Below are 25945 nucleotides of genomic sequence, written 5' to 3'. Positions count from 1 at the left end.
GCCTATTGGATAGGATTAAATGCATAGAAATCAAATTAGTAGAACGGGAGTGATTTGTCTGTACTATTAATTATATTTCTATGCATTTATTCCTAACTGATAGGCGAAATCCAGATAACTAAAAAAAACAACAACTGGGTCCTGATGATAGAAGCTGTTTCTCACTCTCTCGGTCCCGGTTCTGATGCACCTGTACCATCCTTGTCTGTTCGATGGCAACAACCGGGGCTCTGGTGGCTTTCCTTTGACAACGGGTGCTGTAAATGTCCTGGAGGGTAAGCAGCGTGCCCCCGGTGATAAATTGGGCTGACTGCACCACCCTCTGGAGAGCCATGGAGTTGCCTGACAGAATGCTCTCAATGGTGCATCTGTCGAAGTTTGAGGGTTATGCCAAATTTCTTCAGCCACCTGAGGTTGAAGAAGCGCTGTTGTGCCTTCTTCACCATAGTGTCGGTGTGGTGGGACTATTTCAGGTCCTCAGTGATGTGATGTGGTCACAGTCTTCAGCTCCAATATGTTGTCCTTATAGAATACTCCACGGTGTCTGAAACATGATGTCCGCTTGCATTTTTAGCAACATTACACTGGTGATACATGGCCCTGGTTCAGAATGACCCTAATCATCCCTCACAATGAGCAGAGATTACGCAAAAATAATATATAATCCAGCTAAATTGTCTGATGCCTGTATTCTGTGCACTCCCTATAACCTGGTCCACAACATAAGGCTAGATGTTTAGGTATAACAAAGCCTAAACATCTAATATCCCATTGTTTTTGTGATGCTTTCATAACACAGTCCTTGTGATGCCGAATGATTTCACTTACTGTACAATAACCATTTAGCTACATATTGTCCTCGAGCTAGGACTGAGAGACAGGATTTACTGTCTGGATTTACCGCGCATGTTGATTACTCATCCTCATAGAATGACAGTGTAGACAACATCCTTCATGTGTTCTGGGCCTGTTTTCATTAAGCGTCTCGGAGTAGGCGTGTGGATCCAGGATCAGGTCCCGCCTGTCCATTCAATATAATTTAAAAGGAAAAACTGATCCTAAAACAGCACTCTGAGATGCTTTGTGAATACAGGCCCTGATGTCGAGCAGAAATGTGCTGCTGAAGGATGCAGTGTAGTTGGATGTGTTGAGAGCCCTGGGGTCTGGCTAATGCGTGTTAATGTTTTATGAGGAAACCATGGTGTTGTATCATTAGTTTTGCTCAGATTATTCCAGCAGGGAGAAAAACTGTTACTTATTGCCTGCCTGCCTGTCTGATAATGAATACTGTAGTTAGAACACCACATAGACATCAGTGAGAGAATGATGGTTCTGTTACCATGTCATGGAGGGGCATCCAGGGCAGATTGGATGTCAATGGAAGTACCTGACTAAATGCATAAAATAATAATGATCTTTATACAAAGACAGTAATACAGGAGATTACCTTTTCAGCAAGTATGCACGGAAAGACAAATATAAAGAACTGACATTATAGTTTGACAGTATCTTGAAGTATGATGCACAATTACCTCAGTCTGAAGCCTTGTTATTGTCATTGGAATCTTCCATCAGTGTGCAGACTGAATGAACAGAGGCAAACTCTGCTCACATAATCAAATCAAATTTTATTGGTCACATACATATATTTAGCAGATGTTATTGCGGGTGTAGCGAAATGCTTGTGTTCCTAGCTCCCACAGTGCAGTAGTATCTTAAAAACAAATTGTCCCGTGTAGTTCTTTGAGGGCCATCATGGTATCGGCTTGAGGGGGAATATACACAGCTGTGACTATAACCGAAGAGAATTCTCTTGGGAGGTAATACGGTTGGCGTTTGAGGTATTTTAGGTCCGGTGAACAAAAGTACTTTTATTCTTCCCAGATAGTTCTTTATTCCTGTCTGCACGATGTACTGAGAACCCAGATGGCTGTATGGACGGGGACAGTATATCCCAAGAGAGCCATGTTTCTGTGAAACAGAATATGTTACAGTCCAAGATGTTTCTCTGGAAGGAGATCCTCGCCCTGAGCTTGTCTACTTTATTATACAGATACTGTACATTAGCGAGTAATATACTCAGAAGCGGTGGATGGTGTGCACGCCTCCTGAGTCAGACTAGAAGTCCACTCCGAATACATCTTCTCCGCCGGCAGTGTTTTGATTGCCCTGGGGGGTACGAACAAAGGATCCAATTCGGGAAAGTTGTATGCCTGGTCGTAATGCTGGTGAGTTACCGACGCTCTGATAGCCAAAAGTTATTTCTGTCTGTATGTAATAACACAAAAAATGTCTGGGCTAATAATGTAAGAAACAACACACAAAAAAACGAAATACTGCAAAGTTGCTTAGGAACTGCCATATCTGTCATTGCCATGTCTAAAGTGAAGAATCTCCTCAGTTGACTTCTACAGTTGACTTCTACACTGATGCTAACAAACAGTTAAATGCAATGCCGGATAACTAAAGTTAGCTAGCAAAAACAACTCGATAAAATACTGTCACGAAGATGAGGCCATCTCAGAACTGTCTTTCTTCACGGTCACTCCTACCACCAAGGTCATGCCCTAACTTTCCTTCTCTCAGGGGCATCACTGACCTAGGCTGTGTTTAATAATGACTATGTCAGGTTCAGCTTCTGGATGGACAAGTCAAACCAAGTTGAACGCCCTAACTGTGCCGTCCAACACCAGAGCCTTGAAAGGATGACATTTTCCTTTACCCCATCCCATTCCAACATGGACTTCCTCTATCCTCTAAACTTGGCTGCTGTGTGTCTGCTGAGTGAGCAGGTATTGTAGCACTACTCGTCAAGTTAAATGGATACTTGACAGGATTCCAGAGACTAGTAGGCTGAGTGATACTTTCTGGATGCGCATGTAAGGAATGTTAGCAATGCTCCATCCAACTTTTCCAAGCCTGAAGCTTTAAAGGTGGATATCGTGCTGTAAACAGGTGGATATGGTGCTGCAAGTCAGAGCTATCTAATGTGTTGGCAGCTGAGCTGCATACAACCTTGGCTCCCTTTCCTCCCATGGAGCTTGAGATGGTGACAATAAAGTCCATCTCAGCTCAAAGCTGTTACTTGAAAGCATTAATTCAAAAGGACACTTTCTTCTTGTGTCTCGTCTAGAACGTTGATGTATGCTAATTGCTTTAGACACCTGGTAATGTAGTGAGGGAGGAGATCTTCATAGGTTAATTTGAGGGTGACCAAGAAGAATTTGAGGGTTCCATTGGTCACTGGTTAAAATAGTTCATTTGAATAATCTACGTTTCCCCTGATCAGTCGGTTTATAGCTTGTTTTCATTTACCAAGCAACAATTCAAATCACAATGGGGCCAATAGAAAACATGTAGGTAAACACATACAGTGCAGTTGGAAAGTTCAGACCCCTTCCCTTTTTCCACATTTTGTTACGTTACAGCCTCAAAATCAAGTTTTTTGAAATTGTTGAAATGTATAAAAAAAAAAAAAAGGATACCTTATACATAAGTATTCAAACCCTTTGCTATGAGACTTGAAATTGGGCACAGGTGCATCCTCTTTCCATTGATCATCTTTGAAATGTTTCTACAACTTGATTGGAGTCCACCTGTGGTAAATTAAATTGATTGAACATGATTTGGAGAGGCACACACCTGTCTATATATGGTCCCACAGTTGACAGCGCATGTCAGAGCAAAAACCATGTCATGAGCGAAGGAATTGTCTTTAGAGCTCTGAGACAGGATTATGTCAAGGCACAGATTTGGGGAAGGGTACCAAAACATTTCTGCAGCATTGAAGGTCCTCAAGAACACAGTGGCCTTCATCATTCTTAAATGGAAGAAGTTTGGAACCACCAAGACTCAGCCAAACTGAGAAATCAGGGGAGAAGGGATTCTTGGTCAGGGAGGTGACCTAGAATCTGATGGTCACTCTGACAGTGCTCCAGAGTTCCTCTGTGGAGATGAGAAAACTTTCCAGAAGGACAACCATCTCAGCAGCACTCCACCAATCAGGCCTTTATGGTAGAGTGGCCAGTAAAATGCATATGACAGCCCTCTTGGAGTTTGCCAAAAAGGCACCTAAAGGACTCTGACCATGAGAAACAAAATTCTCTGGTCTGATGAAACCAAGATTGAACTTGGCCTGAAGATTGAACTTGGAGGCCTCACGGGTGGCACAGTGGTTAAGGGTGCTGTACTGCAGCGCCAGCTGTGCCATCAGAGTCCCTGGGTTCGCGCCCAGGCTCTGTCGTAACCGTGCGTGGGGAGACGCACAATTGGCCTAGCGTCGTCCGGGTTAGGGAGGGATTGGTCGGTAGGGATCTCCTTGTCTCATCGCGCACCAGCGACTCCTGTGGTGGGCCGGGCGCAGTGCGCGCTAGCCAAGGTTGCCAGGTGCACGGTGTAGCACGGCTGGCTTCCGGGTTGGATGCGCGCTGTGTTAAGAAGCAGTATGGCTGGTTGGGTTGTGTATCGGAGGACGCATGACATTCAACCTTCGTCTCTCCCGAGCCCGTACGGGAGTTGTAGCAATGAGACAAGATAGTAGCTACTACAACAATTGGATACCACAAAATTGGGGAGAAAAAGGGCAAAAAAAAAAATAATAATTAAAAGATTGAACTTGGCCTGAATGACAAACTGGAGGAAACCTGGCACCATCCCTACAGTGGATGGTGGTGGTGCAGCATCATGCTATGGGGATGTTTTTCAACGACAGGGACTGGGAGACTAGTCAGGATCGAGGGAAAGATGAACGGCGCAAAGTACAGAGAGATCCTTGATGAAAACCTGCTCCAGAGCGCTCAGAACCTTAGACTGGAGTGGAGGTTCACATTCCAACAGGACAGCGACCCTAAGCCAGAACCCAGACTTGAACCTATAGAACATCGCTGACCTGAAAATAGCTGTGCAGCCACGCTCCCCATGCAACCTGACAGAGATTGAGAGGATCTGCAGAGAAGAATTGGAGAAACTCCCCAAATACAGGTGTGCCAAGCTTATAGCATCATACCCAAGAAGACTTGAGGCTGTAATCGCTGCTAATGGTGCTTCAACAAAGTACTCAGTAAAGAATCTGAAAACGTATGTAAATGTGATATAAGTTTTTTTATTTGTAATAAATGCACAAACATGTTTTTTAATCTGTTTTTGCTTTGTCATTATTGGGTATTGTGTGTAGATTGTTTGAGGGGTAAAAATTATTTAATCAATTTTAGAATAAGGCTGTAACGTAGCAAAATGTGAAAAAGTTCAAGGGGTCTGAATACTTTCCGAATGCATTGTAGATAAGCTTAGGTGAGCACACAACACTTAGGTGGATACTATTTCAGTGTTCATGTATAGTACCAAATCACAATGGGGGCTAGACAGCAGAAAACCCACTAAGCTTGAGTGAACGTGTCTGGCTACACAACCGAACTATAGCTGTTATGGTCCAGTGTCTGAGTCACCCAGTGACACTGTCTCAGCAGCTGGTTCCATCCTTCCAGCACCATGCTTCCCTTCTGCTCCCACCTCTTTCCTATCCCTTTGACCTCCTGAGTCCCTTCCCCTGCACTTCCCACCACACTGGGGTTGCTGAGGCTTTGTAACGTGTTGGTTGGGGCTGAGTTGCCGACATTGTTGTCTGTGGCCTAGTTCGCCTAGCGTCGCCTCCTCTCCTCCTTGTTGAATAGTTAATAGACACTCAGTGCCGTGTGGAGCCCCTCTGGAGAGACCAAGCTCACAGAAACCCCCAAAATAGCCCTAGAAATGGCTACAAGGATATATCATTTATTTATTTGGCTAATTCAACCCCCCAATACTACCACGGCATCCTTTGATCACATCACTGTGGGATGTGAGAGCGTGCTTTATATAAATTATATTAATGCTTGAACATACAGGACATGTCTTTATCATCGAAGAGTAAGTGATGATCTGATCTATGTTTAGACTATAGCAGAGATCTGACTCAGTTTAATCATGAGAGATGAGATTAATACATTAACTAAAGATGCAGTCCGGGATCTTAAGGCAGCCTCACCAAAAGTTTTGGTTCTGACTAGTTCTGACATTTAGAACGACTTAAAGATCAGTGCCAGAAGATCTGAGGGAACGACTGGGCACATACCTTAAAAGCCTATCAGACATGTGTTCGGGTACCAGGCCATGTAGTGGTTTAAAAATCAACAAAGCAATTTTTTAAATAAACTCTCAAACTAAAATGCAATGAGTAGAGGACACAGGTTGGCGTGACTTTGGGTGGCAATGCCAGGCAGGCATACAGGCTGAAGAGTCAGGCTGAAGGGCTGTGGAGTGCTGAGTGCAGACCTCTGGATGGCACCAGGTTAAACGCACTGCGCTGTTGTGTGTGCCAAGCTTTACATGGGGATATAGGACCAGACTGGGCTAGGCATGCCCAGGGGGATTACTGACACACCAGAACCACAGCTCTTTCTTTATGCTGTGTTATCTACCAGCTGTGAGAGCTGTGTGCTTACTATAGCCTATGACTAAACCATGTAAGGAAAAACAACCCTTATGTGCTGAAAACATCATTACTACTATCACCATCATCACCGTCGTCCCATTAGTTAATCTCCCTCTCCAGCTCCAACATATGGGGCTGGGAGCAGGCAAACATCTTGTCTTCTCTGGGGGGAGCGTGACGTGACAAGCAGCCCCTCAGTCCAAGCTGTGCCCATAATGCCTGTCAGCTGGGAATTGACTGAACTGAATGAATGCCATGGACTCATTATCTTTTCACTTCCTGCAGTTACTGTGCCCACTCACAGTTTAACTGGCCATGTTACAGCCTGAGTATCAGTGAAAGACTCTATGCGTTGGACTCAGTGGACTATGGCTGCTGTTGTTGTTCATCTTTCTTCTATGTCCTACTCCTAATGAGTGGCATTTCTGGAAATGGCTGTGCTGTGCTGCTTGGTGGCCCAGAAGGAGAATCTGTTGTTTTGGTTGTTTTTAAAATATTTTTAATCTGCCCCCTCACCCCTACTCTGCTCCGCTACCTTTCAGGGATGCTGAGTGTTGATATTTAATATTTTTAGGACCACATAGGGAAAGAAAAGGGCTGTGTGCTTACAACTGAATGTATTCATATACCAAGTTTATGCGACAGGGAAAAGTGTAGAGTAGATACAGTAAAACATGCTCTAACTATTTATCCTTTTCTACCCCTTCTTTTAACCTTTATTTGTCCTCTCATTTTAATGTGCAAAAGGTGTCGCAGTGTAAAAGCTTTGTTAGACTGGCTCTTGGTGCTGTATTCCTAAGTGTTTCACCGTAGCACCTTTCATTCATTAATCTGACGGGGGATCCTCCAGTCATGACTCTCTGTGTCCTAGGCTTTCATGTCATGAACATCTCTATCAGTGAAGATGAGATGAGGTGGAGACAAGGTCATTCTTTATGATAGGTATGTTGGTTAATGCAGTTAAACACAGTGGAGGTGAGAGGAGGGAGGGTGGAGGAGTAGAGGGACAAAATAGGAGGAGAGGAGAGCAGATAGGAGACGAAGAGCAGTGGAGGGTGTGTGTGTGTGGATGCTGGGTCTACCAGGGACAGGGTTTCAGGTGCTAGTCTCTCCTCAGTACCAAACTGCCAGTGCATGCATTTTAATTTAAGCCCTCCCCCATGAGACAAAATGCTAATAGCACTCAAATGTTTGTAAGGATCGTGTCAATGTCTCCTCTTGTATTGTGCTGAGACTCTTGCCAGTCACAAATTCATTTGTGTGGTTATTTGATTCTTGGCTAGAAAATGCAAAAGCTGCTATTTTGCACGATTTTCACACAAAAAGAAAAGGCAGTTTGTCTTACCAAACCCTGAAGAACCAAACATTCAGGATCCCCTGCTTTCTCTCCACTTTGATGGAACATGTCACAAAACGTTTTCCTGCTTACAAGTTCAGGCTGCCAGTCTCTTTTCTCATGCCTCCTTTATTGATGGACTAATGATGCCAATTCACAGAGGTACAACAAAGAAACAAACACAAAAGAGCCCAACTGACCAGGTTGTTATGTTAAATGGGAATTTACCCTGGTTCTGCCACGGCATATAGTCAATACTATATTAACATTACATTTTTATCATAAACATCAGAATTATCCAAACCACAAGTTAGAACTCGCACATTTTAATTTCACTGCTAGAATCGGGATGTTTCACCTCCCTGTGTATTCGTCTGCTCATAGTGAACAGCAAAGTCTGGCATTCATAGTGTCAGAGTTCTTTACTTAGAACGACCAACACATAGTAATCTCTGAACTTCTCGAGATAATTTTTTTTTGAAAAGGTTTGTTTTCTTCTGTAATTTTTGTCATCTTGTCCATGTGGTGTTCTGTTCCTGGCTTGGGCTAATTACAAACATGCGCAAAAATGTATTACCTTTCACCGTTCTACCTACCAGAGATTCACCCCAACTCTGCTGGTGGCTTGGGCTATCAAGAATGATGCAGTGACCAAAGATTAGAGGGATTTTCAGGCTGAACTGATGGGCAATCCATTTCGTGATGCGATACCATCGATTTGTTTCCTTCACAACAAAACAGAAGATTAGAGGTAACCTAACGTTAGCTAGCTTGCACATCAGCACATGGAAACCATGTGTTTGATGTATTTGATACAATTCCACTCCAGCCATTACCACAAGCCCGTCCTCCTCAATTAAGGTGCCACCAACCTCCTGTGGTAGAACAGGGGTCTCTAACCCGGTTCCTGGAGAGCTACACTCTTGTAGGTTTTCGCTCCAATCGCAGTTGTAACTAACCTGGTTCAGTTTATTATCCAGCTAATAATTAGAATCAGGTGTGCTAGATTAGGGTTGGAGTGAACCTACAGGAACAGGGTTGGAGAGCCCTGATTTATAACCACCATAAAATAAATATGGATATTTCCTATCAATCTTTGAAAATTGTCTGCCTTTATGGATACACTGAATATATTTATATAAGCTGTACAGGGCTCTGTAGCATAAAACAGATGCTAGACATTCAGATAGCCAAAGAATGTTTGTTTATTTGTAAAATTCTAAAATACAGGGAAGTGTACACTATTTAATGCTAACTCAAGAGAACTTGAGTTAGCATTAAAAATGTTATATGGTAAAAGTAGCATACCATTTTTTGGGGATGAACAGTGTAGTTCAGTGTCTGAGTGTGTCTCTGGTGTAGAGACACACAAGTGCTGAGAACTGAAGCTACATATTGTTACACCAGATAATGTGATTTACCCAAAGATTTTTGCCAACATCTTGTCTATTTCAAGTCTTCTCTCATTGATTGAGACAGGTCGGTGTCTAACCCAAAGTGCTGCATGTCATGATGACAGATACCTGTCTCGATCAATGAGTGAGAAGACTTCAAATAGACACAATGGCGGCACATATATTGTTGGATAACTTTATGAACCAAAAAAGGTTTTATTTTAATAATGGAGCTTTTTCTAAATTCAAACGGACCCCCTGCAACTGGACACAGACATTTTATGAGACTCCTGTTTCCCTGAATCGAGGACGAAGAAGGCATCACTAAGGTTGGTCAAATTCTCTGTGTTACACCAAACAGTACCTATCCTGTAACTGCCAGTAATGGATACGTTAAATATGGTTAAATGACATTATCTGGTGTAACAATCTGTTGCTAAAATAACTGGTGATCCGCAGATGATGGGAGAGGTGGTCATTATGAAATGGCCATTCCAAAGAAACATACAGTAAATTCAAGGAATATTTGTATATCTGTGGGGGGAGTGTTGTCATGATCAAACTGCCATTCAGCGCCTCATGAGTCATCTGCTTGAAATCGAGCATAATGTATAATCCTTCGAGAGGGATACAGTTCTGCTACAATGACACACGCAAGCAATGGAATTCTGTTTTTGTATCTAGAATCCACTCCAGGAAGAAGCCCAGGCACTTTGTATTTTCTGTAAGACAATAAACAATGATACTCTATTGTACAGTTTGGAAAACAGTTGAACTGTGCCAGCATAACATCAACATTAGGGTAGACTAGATGAACATGCATGCATATGCACAGGCACAGAGATTACATTCACAGTATCTAGCCTGAAAGAATGAAATATGACATTCAAACTTTGCACAGTGACCAGACTGTACAAATGGTTTGCAGGTAGGCAGACAATATTGACCTGCAGCCATGTCTATCAGACATGCTTAGGCAAATATTTCTTATTGTAAAACCAGTTTCAGAGATTTACAACAGTAAATGGTTGTATTATTGTTTATCCTTACTGTTTGCTAGTTAACTTAGCTAGCTATCTTGCATCATGCCTAACGTTTTGTGAGATTAAAGGGGAAAACACTCAGTTCTGCCTCCAGGACAAGACCTGCGAGGGGAAAAAAACAGGGAAAAGAAGTCAGAGGGTGTATGAGGATGTATTTTGTTGTGTGCCCACTTAAAGGGATTGTAGTGGTTCCTGGTACAGAATCCAGTATTTACCCCTACAGTAGTAGAGTGGCTCAGATAGGGACTGCGCCCCACATGTAACCCTATTTATTCTGGACAACAGAGTGACACTCATCACTTCATCTGACAGCGGCCCACACTTCGTTGCGCCTGTGTTTGGTATAATGAAATGGTAATGTGTGGAAAGCCGCCACAACACAATGAGTATGTGATCCATAATTATGTACTACATAGAATACATAATGAGGATTTGAATGGTTTGTTGATGATGTTGCTGGCAGGACTTTGACAAAAGCTGGCATGAGTGAGGGAACAATAATCATCAAGGAGCTAAGCCGAAGTGAAAGAAGAGAATGTGAAAATCAAGGGGCCGTGACAAATGTTTCATTTGAAATTCAGTCATGGCATCTAAATGCACATTTTTTAAGAATATATTTTTTTACACTTATTAGGCGCTGTTTAACAAAAATAGAGCTGAAAGAGAGAGAGATAAGAGCCTCACTGGAGATAAATAAATATAGAAGAAAGAGGAATAATGTGGGGAAAATGTGCCAGTCTGTTCAGAGTAATCCTCCTGAACATTATGACCAGCCTGGTTATGTAAGTTCTAACCGTATCCAGGCAGATAGAGGGGGAGGAGGGAGGGAGGGATGGGAGGGATGGGAGGGAGGGAGGGGGAAGGATGGGAGGGAGGGAGGGAGGGATGGGAGGGAGGGAGGGAGTAGAGATTGGGGCATGCTCAAAGAGCTGATGCAATCCTGAATCCGGGATTCACCTCAAACTGATGTAGAGTAAGAGAAACCATCCTTTATTGTTTTCATCACAGCCGCTCCCTATAACATCTGTTGGCCGCTGGTTGCGTGTGATTAAAGAGAAAACAAACAAACTATTACAGGGTCAGCAATGACAATGAGCAACAACAGGATTAAAGCAGATTAGATAGCGATGACTGTTTCTTCATTAACCTCTGTAACCACTCTGTTGAGCAGCTCTACTGTAAATCACAACAGCACAGTGGAAAAAGCAATAAAAGCATCCTCCCCTCTCCAGTTGTGAAATGTGACTGACCGGCTCGATTCGGTCTTGTGTAGCAAAACTTGAAATTGTGTTTTTTACATTGGATAAAAGTACAGACTCAGAGCTAGAAAATGATATACAGTTGAAGTCAGAAGTTACATACACCTTAGCCAAATACATTTAAACTCAGTTTTTCATAATTCCTGACATTTAATCCTAGTAAAAATCAGTTAGGATCACCACTTTATTTTAAGAATGTGAAATGTCAAGAATATTTGAAGAGAGAATGATTTATTTCAGCATTTATTTCTTTCATCACATTCCCAGTGGGTCAGAAGTTTACATTCACTCAATTAGTATTTGGTAGCATTGCCTTTAAATGGTTTAACTTGGGTCAAAGGTTTCAGGTAGCCTTCCACAAGCTTCCCACAATAAGTTGGGTGAATTTTGGCCCGTTCTTCCTGACAGAGCTGGTGTAACTGAGTCAGGTTTGAAGGCCTCATTGCTCGCACACCCTTTTTCAGTTCTACCCACACATTTTTTATAGGATTGAGGTCAGGGCTTTGTGAATGCCACGCCAATAACTTGACTTTGTTATGCTTTTTGCCACAACTTTGGAAGTACGCTTGGGGTCATTGTCCATTTGGAAGACCCATTTGCGACCAAGCTTTAACTTCCTGACTGATGTCTTGAGATGTTGCTTCAATACATCCACATATTTTCCCCTCCTCATGATGCCATCTATTTTGTGAAGTGCACCAGTCCCTCCTGCAGCAAAGCACCCCCACAACATGATGCTGCCACCCCCGTGCTTCACGGTTGGGATGGTGTTCTTCGGCTTGCAAGCCTCCCCCTTTTTCCTCCAAACATAACGATGATCATTATGGCCAAACAGTTCTATTTTTGTTTCATCAGACCAGAGGGGATTTCTCCTAAATCTACCATCTTTGTCCCCATGTGCAGTTGCAAACCGTAGTCTGGCTTTTTTTATGGCTGTTTTGGAGTAGTGGCTTCTTCCTTGCTGAGCAGCCTTTCAGGTTATGTCGATATAGGACTCGTTGTACTGTTAATATAGATACCTTTGTACCTGTTTCCTCCAGCATCTTCACAAGGTCCTTTGCTGTTGTTCTGGGATTGATTTGCAGTTCTCGCACCAAAGTACGTTCATCTCTAGGAGACAGAACGCGTCTCCTTCCTGAGCGGTAGGACGGCTGCATGGTCCCATGGTGTTTATACTTGCGTACTGTTGATTGTACAGATGAACGTGGTACCTTCAGGCATTTGGATTTTGCTCCCAAGGATGAACCAGACTTGTGGATCTCTACAATTTTGTTTTTGGGTCTTGGCTGATTTCTTTAGATTTTCCCATGATGTCAAGCAAAGAAGCACTGAGTTTGAAGGTAGGCCTTGAAATACATCAACAGGTACACCTCCAATTGACTCAAATAATGTCAATTAGCCTATCAGAAGCTTCTAAAGCCATGGCATAATTTTCTGGAATTTTCCAAGCTGTTTAGAGGCACATTCAACTTGGTTTATGTAAACTTCTGACCCACTGGAATTGTGATTAAGTGAAATCTGTCTGTTGTTAGCAATTGTTGGAAAAATGACTTGTGTAATGCACAAAGAAGATGTCCTAACCGACTTGCCAAAAGTATAGTTTGTTAACAAGAAATTTGTGGAGTGGTTGAAAAACAAGTTTTAATGACTCCAACCTATGTGTATGTAAACTTCCACCTTCAACTGTATCATACACTACAGTTGAGGAGACAATGGGAAAGTAATTCTGCTTTGAAAGTTGATAAATTTGCTACCCCGCTTTTGAGAAAATGGCCCTTGAATGATTTGGCACACCTACTGGAGAGCTCTTCTTTGGCTACACCCATTTATCATGGTTCATATCCACTTAAGCCATAGCCCCACCCATCTCTTTAATGATTCACATGTGAGGTCATGTGCTAAACAGTGAGTACTGTAGTGTACTAAACAACCAAAGATTAAGACTAAAGGCTGGTTTATACTACGTCTATCGACATATCTGTAGACAGTTGTTGCAGTGACATCATGAACATTCTATTGTCGTATTTATACTTTATGAAAAAGTATAAATATAAAAATCAGCAGCTTGTTGGTCCAAAGTAGCATAACTGGTCTATTTTAACACCAATAAACGAATTTAGACATTTTTCAATCTAGCAAAGCAACTTTCTAAACAATGTTTTGGGTAAATGCTAGCTTGTTAGCTAGCTAGCTAACGTTAAGTTAGTTGGCTAGCCATTTCAAATAATTACCATATCATATAGCTGACAACGTCTTAACTTAAATAAACTCACAACAAGAACCTTATTTACAATTGATTGGCGAGCTAATTGGTTCTGCGTGTGACTAAATAAAGGCAGGGCATTCTACTGGAGAACTTGGACAGTGTCTCGTTGGCCTAACGTCATATCCTAATTTGACTTTGGTGTTGTTCTTCACATTACCGTCTCTGGTAAACACACACTATATTAAATAAAATCAACGTTTATTTGTCACATGCACAGGATACAGAAGGTGTAAACGGTACAGTGAAATGATTACTTGCATAGTGGAGTCTTTTGTTTAGACATGTAGCTAGCTAAACAATGAACCATAATCCCAACTCATAACGTTACTACCCTGCATGAATCTACATGTAGTTAAAACTAACCAAATAGGTTCAATGTTAGCTAGCTAGATAACATTAGGCTATACATAGGAATGCAAATGCACTGGGCATTCCACTGATTTCAAAACTCGGTCCTCCAGAAAGTGCAGAGCCTTAGCAACAATATTATATGAATAATATTACTACATATCATAGACGTAACGTTAGCTAGCTAATAGTATGCTTTAACTTGCAATGATAACGACTTTCTGACTAAATTGGAAACGTATAACATCTGAAAATGTACTTAGACTCTCTTAGCTAGGCTCTCTTACCCATATACATGGATGAACCCTTCTCCCTCTCTGTCATGGATGCCATGGTTGTCCATAGTTTGAAGATGTAATCCGGAGACAGGTGTTTTATACAACAGCCTGTGTTCTCTTTTTGACTCCCTTAGCATTTGCAATCAAATGTCTGAATTTTCTCCGTAGCTATCATACTCTGCTTCCACTGGGCATTCCACTGATTTCAAAACTCGGTCCTCCAGAAAGTGGAGAGCCTGAGCAACATTTTTGCAGTTATTCGCGATATCTTTCAAAACTGAGCAGCTCGTGTTACAGACAGGAAGAGACTATAAGATGGAAAAGTGGAGAGAGAAAGAGGGGGAGAGGAAAACAGAGGTAGAAATGGAGTGAGGGGGAAAGGACAAGAGATTGAGAGAGTAGGGGGGTGTTAGTAGCATCACCATAGGGTGGTAGTAGCCTATGGTGAGCCACAGTATCATTCTCAGAACATGTGACAGAATATAACACAGACAGATGAGACCCAACAAGGAAGCTATCTCAACACCCCAGTGAATCTTTGTGATTTTTTTCCCCACACTAACAGTGAGACAGATGGCAAAGCCTCGAAATGAGTTTTCCTTCCTCTGGCTTCTATACGAGAACTGAGGACATTTTTGTTGTTTTCTCTTCTCAGCAGCCTGCCTAACATCAAAGCTGAGCTGCTGTGTTTGAAATTCATTGAAAGCCATGGATTAATAATTCAGGTAGTGATGTGCAGGATGGGGAGGGTGTTCCTCCACAGAGCAGAAGTATCTGCTGCTCAGCTGCTACTGTAGAACACACTCTTTCTCATATACGGTAGTTGAAGCTCACACATGTATGCATGTATGTGTTTAATTCCCACTTTTGAACCAGCTACCTTCTGGCTACTGGTCTACTTCAAAGTTTTGCCCTTGATGTAAAATATTGAAGGAGGAATATTGATCCCTTTCTTTATCTTTCTTTGCAGAGACCAGGATCTGGAGCCATGAGTGGAAACAGCAAACCTTCTGGACAAGGTAGGTAAAGGATTTATATAGGACAAATATTACAAAATACACAACATACTGTACAACCATACATCACGTAGACCTACTGTACTGTATAACTACTGTCCTGCTTTCAAAAATTGTCTTGTGAAATTCATGACTGAAAACTCCATCCATGTTGGTACATATGAACACATAGAGTGAGAGTCATAGAACACATTGAGTGAGAGTCCACCGTCTCCACTTCTACTCATGGAGAACTTAATGTCCAAAAACTGAGAAACAGAGATGTCTCAGAACTTGACAGATAATGTCTTGACTAGATCTCTTTTGTGTTTTTTAATGAAAGAAAAGACGCCATGATTAAATAATAAATAGTCTTTTGATCTACCTTGGGCACATTCAAGCCTGGGATTCACAGAAATAATTACTTTCAAAACTAGGGCATGGTATTGTTGTCATGATAATGTCATTCAAATCCCTGGAGTTAGAGACAGCACAATTAGGCTTGCAGGATACTTGGTAGGATACTCTGATATCCAGAAATGACATTAAATGTAGAATTCAGCTATCCGGGTAAAGCAAATGTGACTAGATGAGAAATTGAATTGAAAGTCACACTTCAAATAGATTTTGGACCAAATAACTTAAATTTTTCTCATTACCTCTGAAGTTTAAGTTTACAATAATGTAGATTAGATAAATGTGATTATTTTAGTCATATATATTATATATAACTTTCTGATAGGAGTATAGGGTTGAAAAACTCCAAAGAAATGTATAAACTGTATGTGAAGTCCCATACATACTATCCATCAGCTGTGCCAAAAGTGTCTTTAATGATTGAATAATCTATCCAGTTACCATAGTTGTAGTCGATTGAATGTGTGACTTTGATTGAGTACATTTATTTGGCATTTGTCAAGTTCTACTTTCTTTGCTTTAACTGTTTAAATGTTTTAGTAACCTGAGCAACTAGAATTGTCCCACTATGGTCATATTTCAATGCCTACATTTCAGTTGAGAGAACACATTTACCATAGGGAATTACATTGACAATGTTTTATTGTAGTCCAATGCAAGTTACATCAAACTTGATGGATTATATACGTGGTAGTGAGGATTTCATGTAGTCTGGATTGCAGCTATACCCCTCTATACTGAATGATCTCCCCTAGGTGTTCTGAGACTAGACCTTCATCAATCATTGTCCCAGTGTCCCTGAGCAGCATGCATCTCAGTCACCAGCTCCAACCAGTGGCATCAGTTCAGCTAAACCTAGGGTATGGCAAAGTGGGGTGTGAATTCCAAGGATTGAAGCTCATTTACTGCATTTCTACACAAGTCAAACAAAACAGTGAAAACAAACAAGAAAAAAAAATAGCAATAATGACTCCAGCCATCAATTTTCATAGCAATATTAGGTTTAAAAGTGTGTGGAACAGCATATACAATGTCAACCACTACTTATCTTCATCATAAATTGACTAATTTACTTGTGTAATGGTGCATACACTGCAGCGTGAAATGGATGCATAATACACGCTATCAAGTCACAACAGGGACGACTTCAAATGCCGACATCCATTTTAGGCTATATGACTGGAGACATAAGCAACATCTTTTTTAATATGATACAAATTAGAAGCCTACGCTGCTGACACTGACAACCCACTGGGCACACACTGGTTGAATCAACGTAATTTCAAGGAAATTACGTTGAACCAACATGGAATAGTCGTTGACTTGACGTCTGTGCCCAGTGGGAAACAAATCAGTAAAAATGAATTACGAAAAGGCGAGACACAAATTGTACAATATGACATCCATCATTATTTTTGTTTAACTAGGCAAGTCAGTTAAGAACAAATTATTATTTACAATGACTGCCTACCCCGGCCAAACCTGGGCCAATTGTGGAGGGAGTCCATCTAGCCTGGAGGAGGAAATTATTGTCACCCCAAAAAACTTTCCAGTGGTACTGATCCAAGGACGCGCACTCACTGGGGATATGGCCGATGCGCTCCGCTGGTGACGAGGAGGAACGCTGCCATTCATTGTAGCCATTGGCGCTCTGTAGAGTTGCTGTTTTCTCGTGTCAATTAACTTGTGACATTCTTGAACTACTAATTTTACTAATAAAGTCAGCTTTAATAAACAAATATGATAGTCAATTTAAAAAAAGGTTAAGGGTACAAGACTGTGTACATATCTGGCTGTGTTGGCAATATCACTACATATCCCATCGAGCCAAGCGGGGAGAGGTCACATTTCCAAGACCAGTCAGAAGCTTCCAGGTAACCCTAAGCCAATGAATCTCAAAACTGAACTTGAATCTGTGTTAAGTAGCAATGATATCCTTCGCCACCGTTGTGTTACGACGTGACAGATAGCTCAAACCAGTCATGACTATTCAACAAATCAATCAATCATTTTCTGTTTTCTTTCCAGTGAATTTCTTAGTTACATGATTGTATAACTACATGAAACAAAGATAAATATTTAAGGAGAGCGAATCGATATATACAATCCTGAAATCAGCTGTAACTGTCAACAGTAAAACAACGCTTAAAACCATGTTTGAGTGAACCTGAATCCATAAAATGAATGGTGAGGTCTATTTCAGACACGGAAGACTCCTCCTCCTCACCACTCTATAAGATAGGCTACTGTTCGCTCAATTGGGAGTTGAGAATTTTGATAACTAGAGACAGATTAGAGTCGTTTGTCTTCTCTTTTCAGCAATAGCCATTTGCTTTCTAAACTATGCTTTTCCTACAATTGTATGTTGAAATATTGGATAGGCATATTTAACTGCTTTTCACTGACCGCTGCAACTCAACAATCTGCAATTTGGTAGGTGATTTTCCTTGCTCACTGGGGAAAAAACTGCCTCTCCAAATTCACTCCATTCATTAAAATCACAATTTTACCAACACCCATATCTTTTTGTGACTGCCTGGACCTCCCATTTGCTTTTGAAGTATTGAAATCAAATGAAAAGTATTATAATAAACATGAAAAGGTGAATGTAAGAAGCGCACATCTTTTCAAATAGGCTACATGTCATATTAAACAGCATATAAACACACTAAATAGGTCAGGAGCCAGACAGGGATACATTTATTTCCATTACATTATTTTTGTCTTCGAAGGTCATCAAGAAATTCCATCTAAACCTAAATGTATGTTGTCCACTTTGTATGCGTTCACATTTTGTATGTTGGTACATTCACAACTATGGTCAATGTCAAGTGCATATGGCATGTGTGATGTCTTGTAAAGGAATGGATCTTTCGGTATAAAAAACACATAGTAGATGCATGTGAATGGAGAATGACATACAGATGTGGGCTCTTAATTCGATCACACTTTTGTTGCTGAGTATTTTCCTGTGCCGCAGGAAATACAGATGAGCTTCATGATATGCATAGATTCACTGAAAACCACACGGTTATAGTAACAGTTTTGCACTTTTCATGTAGCCTAATTTTGGCCAGCTATTAGCTTAACCACCGATCAAGCAATATTATGGACTAAATGTTCAAATCATGTTGCTGCAGATTATTTTGCTGCTACAATACTGGTTAAATTAAAATCCTATACCAGTATACCATTTTTCTTGCATTACTATTATTATTTTTTTTAATTACCTGTAAACTATTGCATCCTTCTGATGTTGGAGTCAGACCTGGTAATTGAACCCATATCACTGAAATTGGACCCACTATTGCTTGTTAGGTCACACAGTCACATCACAAATCCAATTCTGTATCTAGCATGGGGACTGACCTGAACCCACTTCGTCTTTGCTGGCATTTTGGGTATGATTATCTGTTTATTAAAGAAACGTTTATCATTACCTTTGTAAGTAAATTAACAATTTTATATTCTGATGTATACTCATTTGTCACGATCGTTGGAATAAATGGACCAAGGCGCAGCATGCATAGAGTTCCACATGTTTTATTAAATGAAACTCACCAAAAACAATTCAGAACAAACGAAACGTGAAGTAAATGCAGTGTTCACAGGCACTACACAAAAACAAGATCCCACAAAAAAACAGTGGGAAAAGGCTGCCTAAATATGATCCCCAATCAGAGACAATGATAGACAGCTGCCTCTGATTGGGAACCATACCAGGCCAACATAGAAATAAAAAAACTAGACTACCCACCCTAGTCACACCCCGACCTAACCAAAATAGAGAATAAAAAGGATCTTTAAGGTCAGGACGTGACATCATTACTGTACATGTATTTTGTCTTCTGAATTAAAAGGGGCAATGCATGAATAATGAAAGGGGAGTTAGACAATTAAATCCTCCTGGATAAATAGAGGACTTGACAGCATGTACAGTATATGTATGAGAGATTAGAATGGCTTGCCTTACCTCATATTTGACAGTTTATCCCCTGATTTAAAGTCTTTGTTGTTGTAATGCCCCCTGCCCTGTGTATACGTTCGTAAAAGGTTGCTTCTTAAACATAATCTATTGAAATGAATTCAAATCAAACTCATTTCTATAGAGTAAGACACGTTCTAAAGCCGTTAACAAAAGACCAAGGTTAAACCCTGCTGAAATAAAAGAGACAATCTGAAGAAAAAGCAGGCAGGCATCTTGGGATAATCCACATTGTTCTAAGGGAGGCAGCAGAATACTGTTGGTGATACTGATTCTTAGTGTTGGTGATACAGGTCTTCAGTTTCTTTCCTAGGAAGACTAATAATGCACGCCAGAGGTGAGGTTAATTCCATTTATAAAAACATTTCAGTCAATTCATGAATTGAAAACTGTAAAAAAAAAAAAAAATGATGCAAGGATGAAATGGAGTGACCCCAATTGTGGTAGACACACCCATTCAGTTTGACTCCCCAGTTGCTCTACGCTATAATGGTGCCGGAGGGGAAGGCTGCTGATTTACGGGCTCCTTACCAACTGTCCTATTGTGTTTGTTTTTTTCGCATTGTTTGAAAACTCATTTTGTACATATTGTTGCTGCTACTGTGTCTTTTGACCGAAAAGCGCTTCTGGACATTAGAACAGCAATTAGTCAAGTCGAACTGGACAAAGTTTTTTTCTTTGAGTAAAAAAACGGAGTAAAAACGAGAAGGATATACTGCCTTGTCGAGACAAGGCCCAAAAGGGGGAGGAGGTCAGGGTGCCTTGTAAGAATTCACTGAGGATTAGGTAAACCACCCCTACCCTCCGTATTATTGGCCAACGTGCAATCATTGGGGGAAAACTGGACTATCTACGATTAAGACTATCCTACCAACGGGACATTAAAAACTGTAATATCTTATGTTTCAACGAAACGTGGCTGAACGACGACATGGACAATATAGGGCTGGCTGACTTCTCCGTGCATTGGCTGGACAGATCAGCTACGTCTGGTAAGACGAGGGACGGGGGTGTGTGTCTATTTGTCAATAACTGCTGGTGTGCGATGTCTAATATTAAAGAAGTCTTGAGGTATTGCTCGCCTGAGGTAGAATACCTCATGATAAGCTATAGACCACACTATCTACCAAGACAGTTCTCATCTACTGTATATTATTCATAGCAGTCTATTTACCACCACAAACCAATGCTGGCACTAAGACCAAAAGCGGTGCTCCTAGTGGCTGGGGACTTTAATGCAGGCAAACTTAAATTCGTTTTACCTTATTTCTACCAGCATGTCAGAGTAAAAAAAACCTCTAGACCACCTTTACTCCACACACAGAGACGCATACAAAGCTCTCCCTCGCCCTAAATGAGACAATTCTAACCTTCTATTCTATTCTTCTGATTCTTGCTTACAAGCAAAAACAAAAGCAGGAAGTACCAGTGACTCGCTCATTACGGATGCTACCCTACAAGGCTGTTTTGCTAGCACAGACTGGAATATGTTCCGTGATTCATCCAATGGCATTGAGGAGTGTACCACCTCAGTCACTGGCTTCATCAAGTGCATCGACGACGTCATCCCCACAGTGACCGTACGTACATTTCCCAACCAGAAGCCATGAATTACAGGCAACATCCACACCGAGCTCAAGGCTAGAGCTGCCCACTATGCCTTCAGAAAAACCATCAAACAGGAACATCGTCAATACTAGACTAAGATTGAATCCTACAACACTGGCTCTGACGCTCGTCAGATGTGGGGCCCTGGGACTAAACACCTCCCTCTGCATCTGGATCCTGGACTTCCTGATGGGCCATCCACAGGTGGTAAGGGTAGGCAACAACACATCTGCCACGCTGATCTTCAACACTGGGGCCCCTCAGGGGTGCTTATTCCTAAACGATATCATAACCGCCATCGACAATACTGTGCAGCCGTATTCATTGACCTGGCCAAGGCTTTCGACTCAGACAATCACAGCATTCTTATCGGCAGACTCAACAGCCTTGGTTTGTCAAATGACTGCCTCGCCTGGTTCACCAACTACTTCTCAGACAGAGTTCAGTGTGTCAAATCGGAGGGCCTGTTGTCCGGACCTCTGGCAGTCTCTATGGGGGTGACACAGGGTTCAATTCTCTGGCCGACACTTTTTCTCTGTATACATCAATGATGTCGCTCTTGCTGCTGGTGATTCTCTGATCCACCTCTACGCAGACAACACCATTCTGTATACTTCTGGCCCTTCTTTGGACACTGTGTTAACTTCTTATGGCTAGCTGCACCCCTCGACAACATTCCGCTGAAAAGGCAGTGCGCAAAATTCAAAAATATTTTTTAGAAATATGTAACTTTCATACATTAACAAGTGCAATACACCAAATGAAACATTTCTTGTTAATCTACCCATCGTGTCCGATTTCAAAAAGGCTTTACAGCGAAAGCACACGTATGATTTTGTGACTTGGCTCTGACCTAACATAAACACACACAGCCATTTTTTCCAGCCAAAGAGAGGAGTCACAGAAATATAGATCAAATTAATCACTAACCTTTGATCTTCATCAGATGACACTCATAGGACATCATGTTACACAATACATGTATGTTTTGTTCGATAAAGTGCATATTTATATCCAAAAATCTCAGTTTACATTGGCGCAGTAATGTTTTGCTTCCAAAACATCCGGTGATTTTGCAGAGAGCCACATCAATTGACAGAAACACTCATAATAAACATTGATAAAAGATACAACTGTTATTCACAGAATTAAAGATATACTTCTCCTTAATGCAACCGCTGTGTCAGATTTTTAAAAAACTTTACGGAAAAAGCAAACCATGCAATAATCTGAGTACGGCGGTTTACCTCCCTAATCTCACTTCCTTTGCACACACTGTATATAGACTTTTCTATTGTGTATTGACTGTACGTTTGTTTATTCGATGTGTAACTCTGTTTTGTTGTCCGTGTTGCACTGCTTTGCTTTATCTTGGCCAGGTCGCAGTTGTAAATGAGAACTTGTTCTCAACTGGCCTACCTGGTTAAATAAAGGTGAAATAAATAATTAAAAATACCCTCCTGTTCTCCCTGTTCACCCACGACTGCGTGGCCAAGCACGACTCCAACACCATAATTAAGTTTGCTGATGACACAACAGTGGTAGGCCTAACCAACGACAATGATGAGACAGCCTATAGGGAGGAGGTCAGAGACCTGGCAGTGTGGTGCCAGGACAACAACCTCTCCCTCAATGTGAGCAAGACAAAGGAGCTGATCATGGACTATTGGAAAAGGAGGGCCAAACAGGCCCCCATTAACATCGACGGGGCTGAAGTGGAGCGGGTCGAGAGTTTCAAGATTCTTGATGTCCACATCACCAACAAACTGTCTTGGTCCAAGTACAGCAGGACAGTTGTGAAGAGGGCACAATAACACATTTTCCCCCGCAAGATGTGGCATGGGTCCCCATATCCTCAAAGTTCTACAGCTGCACCATCGAAAGCATCCTGGCCGGTTCCACACTGCCTGGTATGTTAACTGCTCGGCATCTGACTGTAAGGCGCTACAGAGGGTAGTGCGTACGGCCCAGTACATCACTGCTGCCAAGCTTCCTGACATCCAGGACCTATATACTAGGCGGTGTCAGAGGAAGGCCCAAAAAATTGTCAAAGACTCCAGTCACCTAAGTCTTTGACTGTTCTCTCTGTTACCGCACGGCAAGCGGTACCAGAGCACCAAGTCTAATACCAAAAGGCTCCTTAACAGCTTCTACCCCCAAGCCATAAGACTGCTGAACAATTAATCAAATGGCTACCCAGAATATTTACATTGACCCCCCCTCCTTGTTTTTACACTGCTGTTCATTATCTATACATTGTCACTATACAAATTACCTCGACTAACTTGTACCCCCGCACATTGTCTCAGTACCGGTACCCCCTATATATAGCTTCATTATTGTTATGTAATTTTCTTGTGTTCATTTTTTTTTTTTACTTTAGTTTCTCTAGTAAATCTTTTCTTAACTCTGTTTCTTGAACTGCATTGTTGATTAAGGGCTTGTAAGTAAGCATTTCACGGTAAGGTTTACACCTGTTGTATTCGGAGCATGTGACAATACAATTTTATTTGGATTGATTTTCTGTCGTAGTCTCTCACCATCTCTCCTCCCTTCCTACAGATGACTCCAAGAAGGATGCTCCTGAGGAGGACTTTGCGGACATCGACATGAAGGCCCCTGAGACGGAGAAGGCTGCTGTGGCGATCCAATCACAGTTCAGGAAGTTCCAGAGCAAGAAGAAGCAGGAAGTGAAGTCCTAGAGTGGGCAGGACAGGGCCAGGCAGCTCTGTCTCCTCCTATAAGCTGGGACTGCACCAATTGGGGGCTTGGTCTTGCATGTCAATCAAACCACACTGTTATGGACTCAACGGCTGGAGGGAGGGTTTGGAGTTAAAGAATCAAGGGATCACTGATATCTTTGTGAAATTATTATGTGTAACTTATTATTCATTGCTGTGTCCATAAATGATGATTAAGTTATGGATATATCTTGATCTTTCCTATGATTTTGCTTTTTTTGTGTTTTATTGATAATGTTATACTCTCTATATTGTCCAGTTGCTGTAGCAGTCCAAACCCTTAGTAGTACTCTCATGTCTCATGTCATGTATGCTATAACATACACATTTGAACAGTAAAAAACTGCTTAATAAGTAGGTTCGCTCGTAAAGCAATTAAGGAACTGGAACTAGGGTTTTATCTCCCTCAGGAGGAACATGTATTTGTGATGATTGATCGTCAGATTCCAGTCATGATTGCATTGGCATTCTTTTCAGCTATGGCATCATAAATCGAAAGATTTTATTTTCCTAGGAGGTTTGTTAATGGTGTTTACCTCTCACTGTGGAGTGTTTCCAGGCAATGCAGCTTGTTTTGTTTGATCCCTCCCAGCTAGCGCCGTGCCAATTGTCTTTCATACCTTATGACTGAAGCATTTAGAATTGAATCAATGGGTCTAATTTTATTTCCAATGTCTCTGATATCTCTCTGCAACTTGGCAACTAAATCTAGGGCTTATTCCATTATTCATGTGAAAATTGTGGATATTTTCTTTCTTCCTTGCTTCCCTTTAACATCAACGTCAATAGAAAAAGTATTTTTCTTCTGGTTTTGACTTTTATTTTTTACATTTGTTGGTTTTGATTGTGTTTCTATTGATCTTGTGATTTAAATCCCCATTGTTTCCTTTGAAGTCATTGCTCAAAACCAAATGAGTAGAATATACGGTACAATACCATCATCCTTCAGTAGACACCTTCAAATAATATATACTTAATAAATATCCCAAAGAGGTAAACATTGTGTCAGAAGTTATTTCTTAATATTGTGTTTGTTTATGGTCCCATATTGACATGTTATGAATTATTTTTATGTTTGATTATGTGGTGTCTGGCAGTTTTTGGGATCACTCGGTTGTAGAATAAAGGATTTTCAATATGTCCTTATGGTAAGATAAGATAATATAAGATGAGATGCATGTTTTAAATGATTTATAACCTTACATAAATTAAAATTACTTTTAAAGTACACTATATACAGAGCATTTGGAAAGTATTCACACCCCATCACTTGTTCCGCATTTTGTTACGTTACAGCCTTATTCTAAAAATGATTAAATCATTTTTTTCCAATCCAGACACAATACCCCATTAAAACAAAACAAAAACAGATTTTTAGAAATTATTGCAAAGAAAATAAATAATATAATATAAACTTAAATATCACATTTATGTAAGTATTCAGACCCTTTACTCGGTACTTTGTTGAAGCACATTTGGCAGCGATTACAGCCTTGAGTGTTCTTTGGTATGACGCTACAAGATTGGCACACCTGTATTTGGGGAGTTTCTCCCATTCTCTGCAGATCCTCTCAATCTCTGTCAGGTTGGATGGGGAGCGTCGCTGCACAGCCATTTTCAGGTCTCTCCAGAGATGTTAGATCGGCTTCAAGTCTGGGCTCTGGCTGGGTCACTCAAGGACATTCAGAGACTTGTCCCAAAGCCATTCCTACGTTGTCTTCACTGTGTGCTTAGGGTTGTTGTCCTGTTGGAAGGTGAACCTTCACCCCAGTTTGAGGTCCTGAGTGCTCTGGAGCAGGTTTTCATCAA

At 41.2% G+C, this 25945-nt stretch overlaps 1 protein-coding gene across 1 annotated transcript in view; it reads left to right on the top strand.

The window, feature by feature from the left end:
- Positions 1-25134, top strand: part of LOC110533687 (calmodulin regulator protein PCP4) — a 33855-nt gene extending 8721 nt beyond the window's left edge. The window contains exons 2-3 of the mRNA XM_021618135.2: positions 15361-15409; positions 23958-25134. Coding sequence (XP_021473810.1) covers positions 15361-15409; positions 23958-24097 — 189 coding nt within the window. The 3' untranslated portion in view covers positions 24098-25134. The remainder of the gene's footprint in view (positions 1-15360; positions 15410-23957) is intronic.
- Positions 25135-25945: the final 811 nt, after the last annotated feature.

This window comes from Oncorhynchus mykiss, chromosome 10 (genome assembly GCF_013265735.2).
Source record: "Oncorhynchus mykiss isolate Arlee chromosome 10, USDA_OmykA_1.1, whole genome shotgun sequence".
Taxonomy (NCBI): domain Eukaryota; kingdom Metazoa; phylum Chordata; class Actinopteri; order Salmoniformes; family Salmonidae; genus Oncorhynchus; species Oncorhynchus mykiss.
This window is presented reverse-complemented; position numbering and strand designations above follow the sequence as displayed.